The following is a 13,318-nucleotide window of genomic DNA, read 5'->3' on the forward strand; positions in this document are numbered from 1 at the left end:
ACGTGAGTACAGCTGCTCCTAAAGTTGTCACTTGTATACGTTTCTGTTGTGTTGCTGTGTGCGTTATTGAGAACGTAAGTGAACAGTTTTATGTCCATGCTGGTGTTGCATGTATCTTTGTTTGTGTAGTCAACCTGACTATTGGACCTGAATGCTACTGCTATGTTCCATTAGTGGTCTTAGAGCGCCATCTAGTGGCCAATAGATATAAGGACACAATGAAACCTCTATTCTTTACTACATTGGGTTCTATTGATTCCCATTACTATCCAGAATGATTTGGTTGTTTGCACAGCAACTTTTTATTGCATAGCAATAATGTATATTGCGGAGTGATTTGTTGCTTATTGCTCTTTAATCTGTATATATGTGCATTAATTATGTACAGGTTATATTTACATATTCTGTATTTCCTTGTTTTACAGAAAACCACACACACACACACACACACACACACACACACACACACACACACATCCACTCAAACACATACTATTACAAGCCACAACCACTTTATTCACTGCTGGATCTGGATGTTAATAAATCTGTTGAACTAAAACTGAAGGTTGCAGCGACTCTCTTACCGGAGTACATAGCCAGCTCGGGTAGCACCAGAGAATAACGTACAAGGACTTCACAATAACATTTCTGTTTTAATTCAAGGGAGTCTGGTGGAAAAATAAATGTAATGCTCAAAATGAATCTATATTTTTTTATTTCTCCTTATTCTTCTACATTATTTTAATTATTTAAGTGCTGTACATTATTTAATACTCAAGTAAAGTACAAGTACCTGGAGTTAAGTCCAGTACTTGAGTAAATGTCCTCAGTTCCAGTCCACCACTAACTGATTGATTAACTGAATGTGTATCTGTTGTTTCCCCTCCTGACCTCCGGGCGGCAGCGTTCTTTCATTTTAAACTTTTAATCTGAAAAACCCTGACTGGGAGGACACCGGAAGTCTGGTGTCTTCACTGTGGTGTGTGTCTGGCGGCGGGATAGTTGTGTGGTTTGTTATTAGTGAGTTTTAAGAAGACAGAGCTCCAGGTAAACCCGCACACACTCAGGTAAACACTTTAATAACTGCTCTTTTACACGGCAGTCACAGAGAAGAGAAGACAGAGCTGCGCATGCGTTAGCTTCCCATTCGGCTGCTTAATGCTAACGGAGCTGAGCAGAAGCTAGCTAGCTCTTTCATATGGCTCTTTGTGGTTTAGCTTCTTTAAAGCTAATGTACTTGCTCTTACTACTTGTTGTCTGGAGTTTGCACCTCCAGGGTTGAAAGCACTTCATTGGAAGTCTCTTTGGATAAAAGCGTCAGCTAAATGACATGTAATGTAATGTAGCAGGCTAGCTAGTAGTTGATATTCATGTTTTGTTGCATCGACCCTAACCCACCTGAACCGGGACCCCCGTTTGTTTTGGAGGGAAACGGTCCTTTGTTAGTTGTTCTCTCTCTCTCTCTCTCTCTCTCTCTCTCTCTCTCTACCAAAGAGAAAAAGATAGAAAGTATTAGTATGTGTGTGTCTGTCAGCTGCTCCATTGTTGACCTTCTTCTAAAATATTAGAAAGCCAAGCCGTTCTAAATGTAGTGGAGCTTCATTATTTCTGAGAGCAGAAGTGTGGCCGAGTTTCCCTCTGATCAAACCAACAGAACGGAGCTGAACACAGATGATTATTACCGAGCTGTGGAGAGTCTCAGTAGCTTGGAACTTGTTAACCGGATCTATCTGGTTATTGATCAGCTCCCAGCGGCTAATTCCCTCCATACGGTTGGTTTGGAAAGTGTGTGTGTGTGATTATGGTTACGGTAAACAGATGTTTAAAGTGAATGCTAATTGTGTTCCCTTCAACATGCTGCCTATTCCAGTGTTAGGGGCGTAATATGTCATCCATACACACATACACGGTCTATGTTCACGGTCAGACACGGTTGGTCTCAATGAAATACATACAAGAATCATTAGTGTTGTATCTTTTGTGTGTGTGTTGTATCTTGTGTGTGTGTGTGTTGTATCTTTTGTGTTTGTGTTGTATCTTGTGTGTGTGTGTTTGTGTTGTATCTTGTGTGTTTGTGTGTGTGTTGTATCTTGTGTGTTTGTGTTGTATCTTGTGTGTGTGTGTTGTATCTTGTGTGTCTGTGTGTTGTATCTTGTGTGTGTGTGTTGTATCTTGTGTGTGTGTTGTATCTTGTGTGTGTGTTGTATCTTGTGTGTGTGTTGTATCTTTTGTGTTTGTGTTGTATCTTGTGTGTGTGTGTTGTATCTTGTGTGTGTGTGTGTTGTATCTTGTGTGTGTGTGTTGTATCTTGTGTGTGTGTGTTGTATCTTGTGTGTGTGTGTGTGTTGTATCTTGTGTGTGTGTGTTGTATCTTGTGTGTGTGTTGTATCTTGTGTGTGTGTGTGTGTGTTGTATCTTGTGTGTGTGTGTTGTATCTTGTGTGTGTGTGTGTGTTGTATCTTGTGTGTGTGTGTTGTATCTTGTGTGTGTGTGTTGTATCTTGTGTGTGTGTGTTGTATCTTGTGTGTGTGTGTGTTGTATCTTGTGTGTGTGTGTTGTAGGGCTGGGCGATATGACCTAAAAATAAAATCCCCGATTTTTTCCAAAAAAATCCGATTTAAATCGATTTTTTTCTCCCCCTACTTAAAATCAATCTGCAGATGACAAAGAAATTGTTCAAAACAAGTTTTAACTTTATTTTGTTTTGACTCACACACACACATGGGGCATGTATACCATTATGATTATTCATGCCAATTTTGTGGAAATATAAATTGGTTTGAGTGTTTTCCCTTTTTTTGGATGGGGGGTGCTATATATTCAACAACAAACGGATGCGTGAGATAAAGCTGTTTTCACACACACACACACACACACAGGTAATTCACTTCTCGTTCCTCGCTAAAAGTTCAAATCATTTTAACGTTATTTCGCAACCTTGCCCCTATTTTCACCTGTTGCTGAGTAACGTACATTAACATCCCATGGTCTCTTGAATGTAGCATACCTGTAGCAAGCTCCTTCGTAGTAACTAGCGGTAGAAACAAATGTCAAAGAGGAGCTCCGTGCTACAGAGCGGCGACTGCTAGTTGTTTAAGCCGCTACAGACCTCCATCACAGCTCGGTCGTATCAGCGGCATTTAGTAGATGTGTTGAGCCGCAAAAGAGTTCCTCAACACCGCCTCTGGTGCCCCGCATGGTGGTCCTTTAGGTCAGCGGTAGCTGGTGGTTCAGTTATCCGAGAATCGGTGACTCTCAGCTGGGGACAGAGCACCGCGAGCTGCCGGTCATTTCGGCGGAGATTACGGATATGTAAGTAATGAAACTACTAGTTAAGAAAAGAATTAATGTTAGTCCCTGTCGCTGCCATGTTGTTTGTGTATCTCTATGGCAAACGCGCGTGGGCGAAGGCTGAGCCCATTCGGAGCTATGGGAGCCCAGAGGGGAGCGTCGGCGGATGTTAAGGAGAAAATCGATTTTCATTTAAACAAATCGACGTTAACTACACAGTCGAGTTAATCGATAAAATCGATTTATCGCCCAGCCCTAGTGTGTTGTATCTTTTGTGTTTGTGTTGTATCTTGTGTGTGTGTTGTATCTTGTGTGTGTTGTATCTTGTGTGTCTGTGTTGTATCTTGTGTGTTTGTGTTGTATCTTGTGTGTTTGTGTTGTATCTTGTGTGTGTGTGTTGTATCTTGTGTGTTTGTGTTGAACCGTCTGGGCCACCGTAGCAGTGTGAGGGGAAACGGCCCAAGTTGTGTTTGTTAACTCCAAAGTAGTATCATGTGTTTCTGCAGTAACAAGATGATATGTCAGAGTTTGTCTCAAAGAAAACTAAAAGTCACCGCCGATATGAAACCATTTCAGATTTGAAGCTGAGTGTGTGTTAAACCAAAGAGGTTACAGTAGGAGGCTCACTGCAGGTTAAAAAGTCCTGGCTTAGAGGCACATTACCACCACCATGTGGACTGGAGTCCTCACTCTCTCATTAGGTTATGTTATAGTTAGCCTGTATGCTAGTGGACATTAGAAAGGTAAACACTGCTCAGAGAATTATTAGGTGACATGGTCACTCACTACAATGGACATTTTTTAGAGGCCCATTAACGATATAGAAGGTAAATGGAACTGGAATATTTCCGTAAGGGCCTTTTACATATTGACAACCGTTGATAATAACATGTATATGCCTGTTTATGGTGAAAATAAGCGATTTATTTCAAGATAGCATATTCACCCCATAGGGTTACACTGTAGAGTCATCTGACGTTGGTCTCCAATATGGCGCCCATGATTAGAGTTGGCCACACTCTCTATATAAAGGGCTCTAACTCAGCTGAGACAAGTGGGACACCTGGTGGTGAAACTCAGTAGACCGGTTTGGTCCATTCTTTGTCTTCAGTGTTGACTATTATTACGTTATACCACAGTTTACCAAGTGTTCCCCACTGTAGACTTCTGTTCTTCTACTAAAGAATATTCTTTATTAATCCCACGTTGCATTTCTTTTGCACCAAACTACTTTCCCATTTTTCAACATAGAAACATAATTTAAACATCAAATTGTTCAGTGCAATTGGGACACGCTGGTCTTAATACAGAATTTTCATAATTTTTCTGAAATATTCAAAAATTCCGGACAAATTTTCCCATTCAAAATGTTCAAAACTGAAACATTTTCACACTCAATAACTTTTGTATAGGATGTTATTGTCATGTATTCTCTGCTGTTTTTTGCTGTTACCAGATTATCTTATTTAATTTGTTAAATTCACAAGTAGAAAAGTAAATATGCTCAGAGAAGAATACAAATATAAAGTATGCTTTAATGTGCTTTAGTGTTTGTGATATTTTAGAAGAAGGTGAAGAATGTGAGCAGCTGACAGTGTTGGCTGTATCATTAAATGTCTTCTTCTGTTGTCGTGTTAAAGAGGAGTTGGAGCAGAGTGTCTGTTAAAACCTAGGCCACTGTTTTGAGGTAACCGTAATCTTACTGTAAGCTGACTCTCTGGAAAAGATGAATGTTTTTTAAATCTATGAATTGGATAAATCTCCTGCTGAGAAACAAGTTTCAGGCCTTCACATTTGTTGGGGGAACTAACCTGCACACGCATTACATATGGATCTGAAAGTTCTCATCCCTTAAACCAGATATTTAAGTCTGTAAACTGGGTGAAAGGTTGAAAGTGAAGGCTAGTAAATGCTCTGTTTTTGGTCCACTTCCTGTGTCTGGGTCGGATCGCGTTCCCACCTGAACCGGGACCCCCGGGAGACAGGAAGACAGCTGTCTCCGAGATGACGTCATCTTTGGCCTTCTGTAGAAGTGGTGAACTTACAGCTCGCAGCACTTTAAGAAGATATAGTGTGAGCTTTAGTTTGATATCTACGATATCTATCTATCGTTATGGTGGTGTTTGTTTTTCCCTTTAGATTTATTCCCAGTTTAATATAATGCTGTTTTCTCCAAACTCCTCTGAGTTGATGTTGGAGCTAGGAAGGAAATGGAACCGTTTCCCAGCCGCTGCTTTGAGTGTTCAGACTGTTGTTGTAGTTGTGTGTGGATGTGAGGAAAACCAGAGGAGACAGCAGCTCCTGAATATCTCTGCTGCTGTGATTAGTCCTGAACAGAATCCAGAGTGAGTCCAGCAGCCCCAGTGGAGCTCTGCTGGATTTCAGGACCAGAGAGGAATGGAGGAGGACAACCAGAACCAGGAGCAGCGGAGCAACGAGGTCCCCAGAAGACAAGCAGCAGACTGGGACTCTGATAGCAGCCATGTTCAGGTCAGTGTTCAGCAGAGAGGGCCAAAGTACTCACTTCCTGTACTAAAGTAGAAGTACTGATTTAACTTCTGTACTCAAGTAAAAGTAACAAAGTACAGGCTTGGAAATGTACTTAAAGTATAAAAGTAAAAGTAGCCTTGTGAATGACCTGGACCACCCAAATGTTACTAGAGAGCAAGCTGAGAAACTTGAGTGGACATGGAGAAAAGGCTCTTTATATGTCATTGTCTACATTTTAAATGTTTGTCTGCCAATAGGCCTAAAACATCACATATATGATTATTGTGACAGAGACTGGGACTCCAGCTTAATACGATTCTGACTGAGTAGCAAGATATGAATTCAGTTGTGATTCTGTGAGAATTCACAGATCCAGTTTCTCTTTTTTATTCTTCCCCTAACATTTAAAGATAAGATAATACTTTATTGTCTGTTACACAAGGGTTACAGAAGATGTTCTTTGACAAGGCTCCAGTCACAAAGAGACATTGACCCAGACATATAAAAACCAGACATGGGGGTGTTGAGGTATCAGCTGACTGGTGATCATTTGGTGCTGTTCAGTATGACTATGGCAGAGGGGATGAAGGATTTCTTGGAGATGTTTTAGGCCAGATAAAGAGCTGTTTCCCTCAACATCCCGACCAACAAAACGTGAAAGATGACATACAGTAGAAGAGTAAAACTTCACGGTAAAACACGCAAACGCTGAGCCATGTCAGGAGTCGCTCACACAGAGTAGCACCCCCACACAAACACATGTATGTGTGTGTGTGCTCAAACATGGCTTCTGGAAAGAAAATAAAGGATCAAATATGAATTACTAAACAGACATTAATTAAGAAGTTCCCCATACTTTTAGAGTTACAACTAACAACCACTAGATGGCAGCAGCGTATAAGAAATGAACTGACAGCTAGTACATCTTTGAACATGGAGTGCTAATAATAATAAATGTAATATGTCAGAATCACAATTTTTACAATTGAAGTGCTATAAAAGTTGGAGAAATTACAAATTCAATGTGCATTGTATTCAAAAAATCTTTATTGATATGGAAATAGACAATAGACATCCAGCAAAAGAAAAATGGCAAGTGATGTATGCCCTCAAATCTGTAGATGTGCATGGATTTGTCCTGACTCCCTTCAAGAACTTGGGAACAACTAGACCAGACCTTCTGTATAGTGGAACGTGTCATAACATTATTGTGTAGAGGACAGATGCTACTCATCTATCTATAAATTGCAGGAATGTGTGTGTGATGTGCATATCTCTCGAACCGTTAGTCCGATGGATTTCAAACTTGACAGGTGTCTTGCTATGGGCACGAGTAAGTGCAGTGCCAACATTGTTTGTATTATAAATGCAAAAGATATCATTAAATATATAGGTAAAAGAAGCACACATTGGCTTTTGCCGCTCTAGCCGCTGGCCACTCCCCCTCTCACCCTGAGGACCAGAGACAGAAAGCAGCGGAGCTTTGGCAGCCCAAAAATGTGCAAAGTTGCACTACTTTGGACTGTCTTTGACTTTGAATAAACAAACGACATTTCCTGAATTTAAGGACGTATCAGAATCAGAATCACTTTATTCGCCAAATGCGTCAGCAGACACACAGGAATTTGACATGGCAATCAGTAACGTAACACAGAGCTTGACAAACAGTATATGCGCATAGCTGCATGGACATGCTTAAAAACAATCAATAATAAAATAGTCCAAAGATAAAATAGTATCGTTGAGGGGGGGGGGGGCGAACTGATCAGCTATTCAAAAGGGAAATGGCTCTTGGAAAAAAGCTATTGAGGTGGCGTGAGGTCCTTGTCCTCATCGCCCTGTACCTTCTTCCTGAGGGAAGCAGCCTAAAAATGTCACTTGCTGGATGGGACTGATCAGCAGCAATTTTAGCTGCCCTCCTCCTGACTCTAGCCTCATACAGGTTACTGATTGACAGCTGCCTCTGTCCAGTCAGCCTCTCTGCTGTGCACACAATGTGTTGCAGTCTGTTTTTCGCCTGGGCCGATGCTGATGCAAACCATACAGAAATGAATGTTGACAGAAGGCTTTCCACAGTGGCTCTGTAAAACCTAGACCGAACAGAGCTGGAGACGTTCAGTTTGGTTAACTGCCTCAGGAAAAACATTCCACTGTGAGCCCTCTTAATAATAGAGGAACTGTTTTCCTCCCATTTCAGGTTGTTTGTGATGATAGTGCCTAAGAATTTAAATGACTCCACCTCCTTCACAACAGAGCTCTTGATGGTTAGGGGTGAGAGAGAGGAGGGGGATCTGCGGAAGTCTATCACCATTTCCACTGTCTTTTGTTGGTTAAGCTCCAGATTGTTATTGTCACATCATCCAACCAAATGAGACACTTCCTGCCTATAAGCAGACTCGTCATTGTCCTTAATAAGGCTGACCAAGGTGATATCGTCTGCAAATTTAATCAACTTGACGGAACTGGTGTTGGAAGTGCTATCATTGGTGTACAGTGAGTAGAGAAATGGTGACAGCACACACCCTTGAGGTGCTCCAATGTTGGTGTACTGGGGATCAGACATGTGCTGGCCAAGCCGCACCTGCTGTTGTCTATTGCTGAAAAAATCCATTATCCAGCGACCGATAGAGGGTTCCACCCCCATCAGTGACAGCTTCCACCGTAGCCGCTCGGTTAGGATGGTGTTAAAGGTGGCACTGAAATCCACAAACAGCATCGTTACATAGGAGCCAGGAGAGTCTAGGTGGTCCAGAGCATAATGCAGGCCTATGAGTTCTAGCAGTGGGAGTTAATGTTACTTAGGAAATGTATATTTTAGCCCATACGAGAGAGAGACAGAGTGAGAGAGAGGTATGTAGGCTACGCATCATATTCTAGCAAGTGGTTGTAATTGATCTTCATGGTAAATGTCCTGAGTAACTTCAGAGTAACTTATGATTGCTGCAGTAGAAAAGAACAGCAATGGTTTGTCGTGGGATGTTACTGAAATATTGTTTTGTTCATCAGGAAAAGAGAATACTCGCAATACTCCCTTTCCTTTGCTGTTTGCATCTTGTGGGGGGGGGGGGCATGATTGCAAAAGGGGCGCTATCTGTATATAGGTAGATGTGAACAGCTTATGACTTGGCCTGAACAAAAGTTCGGTCAAAAGATTTTTTTCACTTTAATCCCTGGTTTCATTACAACTTGCCTGAAAACTTATAAAAGTTATGAGAGTACATTTGCTTCCATAATAACATGTCTGCAGCCGGCACATATTTTCCTTCATTTTGTCATAAATTATTGTATGAAGAGTTTAAATTTTGAGTGAGAGCAAGTCCAGGGTTTAAAAAAGGTTGTTCACTAACTCTCTCTCTGTTTGTCTGTTGCTATAGAAACGGAGAGGAGGAGAGGGAGCAAAATGTCACCACTGTCAGCACTGTGACAAATCCTTCACAAGATCTGGATATTTAAAGATTCATCAGAGAGTTCACACTGGAGAGAATCTACACAGCTGTGATCAATGTGGGGCTGCTTTCACACAACAGGGTCACCTAAAAAGACATCAACGCAGTCATACTGGAGAGAAGCCGTACAGCTGTGATCAATGTGGGGCAACATTCACACAACAGGGTACCCTAAAAAGACATCAACGCATTCACACTGGAGAGAAGCTGTACAGCTGTGATCAATGTGGGGCAGCTTTCACACGACAGAGTCACCTAAAAAACCATCAACGCCTTCACACTGGAGAGAATCTACACAGCTGTGATCAATGTGGGGCAGCTTTTATACTACAGACTCACCTAAAAAACCATCAACGCATTCACACTGGAGAGAAGCCGTACAGCTGTGATCAATGTGGGGCAGCTTTCACAATACAGGGTCACCTAAAAAGACATCAACGCATTCACACTGGAGAAAAGCCTTACAGCTGTGATCAATGTGGGGCATCTTTCCTACATCGGAGTACCCTAAAAAACCATCAACGTATTCACACTGGACAGAAACCTTACAGCTGTGATCAATGTGGGGCCGCTTTCATACAACAGGTTAACCTTAAAAGACATCAACGCATTCACACTGGAGAGAAGCCGTACAGCTGTGATCAATGTGGGGCCGCTTTCACACGACAGAGTGACCTAAAAAGACATCAACGCATTCACACTGGAGAGAAGCCGTACAGCTGTGATCAATGTGGGGCAGCTTTCACACACCAGGGTAACCTAAAAATACATCAACGCAGACACACTGGCGAGAATCTTCACAACTGTGATCAGTGTGGGGCAGCTTTCACACAACAGGGTACCCTAAAAAGGCATCAACGCATTCACACTGGAGAGAAGCCGTACAGCTGTGATCAATGTGGGGCAGATTTCACACGACAGAGTACCCTAAAAAGACATCAACGCATTCACACTGGAGAGAATCTTCACAGCTGTGATCAAAAATCTGTTTCCTCCTGCCTCCTCCTCATGCCCTGATAGCTGTGTTGTTATATTCTGATCTTCTCTCCACATTGAAGGCTGACCAGCAGTAACTTTATCTTCTGAACAGCATGTACAGTATCTTATCCTGAATCAGCTGGACGGTTTCTGTCTTTCCTCAGAACACTCGACTTTTCCACTTTTTTGCGACGTTGCAACATGGAATAACATTTCACAGATGAAAAAGATGTTTTACAATATTTAACTATTACGAAAGCGTTGAATTTAATATCACAAAAGGTAACATTAATCCTTCTTTTAAAGGGATATTTCACCGCTGGACAGATGAATATGTATTAAATTGGGTCATTTATGTTATGTTTTTCAGTTGCTTGTCCCGAGTCCCGACAAAAGCCCGTCGGGACGCTAAAATGTTGGCTGAACGGCAGACGTGTTCATCTCGCTGTTACTGTACTTTCAATAGCCGGTACGTCGGGGTACAACCATTACACATCACTACCCCAGAATGCATTGAGACGTAAATAACCATGGCGGCCTACGAGGGAACGGATTTTCTCCATTTTTTTTTTTAACAAAAACCAAAACATTTGGAATGTTTTTGTACCACCTTTTTATAGCTGATGCCAACGTTAATCTTATAAGGCCAACATGTCGTACTAGTCGGGGTTCCTTTTAAATAATTTGTTTAATAATTTGTTATAGTTTAACAATATACAATATTTGTTCAACTTGGATCCCAAAATGTATCCGATCCGTGACTCCAAACCGTGATCCTGACCTTGAGTCTTGTGATCCTTGCACCCCTAGCTGTTACCATCTTATCTTATCTTATTTGTGTAAGATTAACAAGTAAAGGAACAAATGGAAACTAGAAAATTTCTGAAAAAATTGCGTTGGTGAATGCCAGAATCTTTGTGACAACTGCGTAAGTGGGGTTTAACAACAAATTAATTCTTAAGAACGTTTAGTGAATGAGGCCCATTGTTCTCATCTTTAGAAACATATTACATATTTTTAATTTTATTTTTTTTCTGACTCAAACTTTGAGTTTAAATTTTTACAGCAAACAAACAGGCAAAATTAAAATACACAACTGTATTGTGTTGATAATGAAATACCAGAGTAAGGGCACTAAAATAAGATAAGAATAGAATTATACTAGAAAATAAATAAATAGAATAGAAAAAGTAAACCATGCACGACATGTTAAGCAGTCCTTCCAGGAGACTACCAAAACACTGCTGCGTGTCCATTCATTGTCCAATGTGAGGTTGAGGTAGTCCAATGAACAGACCCCTCTATTGCACCCAGACCACTTCCACCCTCAATGCCGTGATCATATTTTTTTTCACTTTTTTTTGTTTTTTGTTTAAGGACTTTAGATTAACAGAATCTCTCAACATTTTGCAGCAATGTTCAAAATAGTCATTCTCTGACCTGCTTTATTCATTTGGGACTAGACTAACGCTGCACAATATATCATTTTTTTATCGTCATCACAATATCAACTGGTGCAACATCACGAAAGGTTGTGATTTTGTGACATATCTCGATGTGTATACACTCAGAGGTCTTTTGTGTTAGTTGAAAGAAAATATCAGTAGGATATAACACTTTAAAAAGAAACTGTCTTTTGTATTTAATTCAATGTTCAAATTGTTCAATTCATTTCTTTCGAAATGATTTTTTTTCGTTTGTTTTAAGTCCAACAAACAATTTTTTGTATTTCAGCAGAATACTGAAAGCAGCAGAAATGCAGAACTGAGTACACTTTAATATCTGTTATCTATCACAAGTAATATCAATATCGTTATATTCAACAACGTTATTGCATATCACATATTTTCCTCCTATTGTGCAGCCTTAGCCTAGACGTGGCATGGCTGCTCTAGAGCTACTAGTTTTAACCTTTGAACACATTTTTAAAAAACATTTAAATACTCCGAAACTCCAGAAAAGTTGGTACACTAAACGTTTTAGCATTGTGAGACTATACAGTGATTTGGTCCGTGGTTTAACAAGCAATGTGTGGAAGGCCTTAATTAGTCCAAACATTCCTCTCATCATTACTGACATGCTGGAAGTTGGCCATTTTTAATTGTATACTCTGAAGTTATTGTTGTTTTGTAGTTTACCATCATATTATCTTCCTTTGTGGACTTTTCATTTAATAATCTTTGTGTGACATTTCATATTGACTGTTTGTATTTTCTGTGACTGAATGTGGTTTTAAATCTGTTGAGGTCTGTTCAGACTGAAAGTAAAGACTCTGATGATGATGTTTTCCAGCCAACACTAAAGAATGATGGAGCAGCAGGGAACAGACCAAGTCAAATAGCAAACAGCTGATTTATTCATCTGACTTGTAAATTAATGTCAATGATTTCATTTCAAACTTCTTGAAATTAGAAACAAATGAATGCTTACTCATGCTAAGAAGCTTGTGCTCGGTCCTGGACGTAGCAGCAGACCTGCAGGGATTTATGGACCTCTTCAGTTCTCTGAACAGAATAAATGAAATAAAACGAGGCCTCATGCTGATTATTTGGGACTTGATTTGGTGGATTTCTCCTTCCTGCCGTTTCTGTGTTTAAACTCCTTGATAAGAGAACGTTTCCATCCACTAAAAGTGCTGACAGACTCAGATTATTATTCTAAGTGTCTGACAACATTACCTACAGAGATAGAGCTTTTAGTTAAAGAGGAAGATCCTTTTAGTTTAACATGAAATAGCCCCGAAATCACCATCACCAAACCCACCAGACTCCATGTAAATAATCAGGACTTTTAGCGTGTATAGAGCCAACACATTTCCACCAGACTCCATGTAAATAATCAGGACTTTTAGCGTGTATAGAGCCAGCATATCTCCACATGTAAATGGGTGAATTAAGGGTTTATTTCAACCAAACCAGAGTGGTGATTGTTGGAACAGTGGAAAGATGAACCAAGACGGACTTTGGTAGTTTGATTTAGTTTCTGTCCACTTTGAAATAAGTGTTTAATAATCATAACATTTCTGTTTTAATCAAATGGTGTCTGGTGGAAATATAAATATAAATGCTTAAAATTAAACTATATTTTGTCATTTCTCCTTATACGTCCACATT

At 40.3% G+C, this 13,318-nt stretch overlaps 1 protein-coding gene and 1 long non-coding RNA gene across 2 annotated transcripts; both read left to right on the forward strand.

Moving 5' to 3' along the window:
- Positions 1–944: 944 nt before the first annotated feature.
- On the forward strand, positions 945–5,717 carry LOC118493668. The gene is made up of 2 exons (XR_004895613.1): positions 945–1,047; positions 5,629–5,717. It is a non-coding gene; the product is annotated as an uncharacterized LOC118493668 (long non-coding RNA).
- A 56-nt stretch (positions 5,718–5,773) lies between these two features.
- Positions 5,774–10,293, forward strand: LOC116036892 (zinc finger protein 239-like). The gene is made up of 3 exons (XM_035994222.1): positions 5,774–5,781; positions 7,979–8,045; positions 9,156–10,293. Exons 1-3 carry the CDS (start codon positions 5,774–5,776, stop codon positions 10,242–10,244), a joined length of 1,164 nt encoding a protein of 387 aa, XP_035850115.1. The 3' UTR covers positions 10,245–10,293.
- The last annotated feature ends 3,025 nt before the right edge of the window (positions 10,294–13,318 follow it).

The sequence above is a fragment of the Sander lucioperca genome, chromosome 17, assembly GCF_008315115.2.
Source record: "Sander lucioperca isolate FBNREF2018 chromosome 17, SLUC_FBN_1.2, whole genome shotgun sequence".
Lineage (NCBI taxonomy): Eukaryota > Metazoa > Chordata > Actinopteri > Perciformes > Percidae > Sander > Sander lucioperca.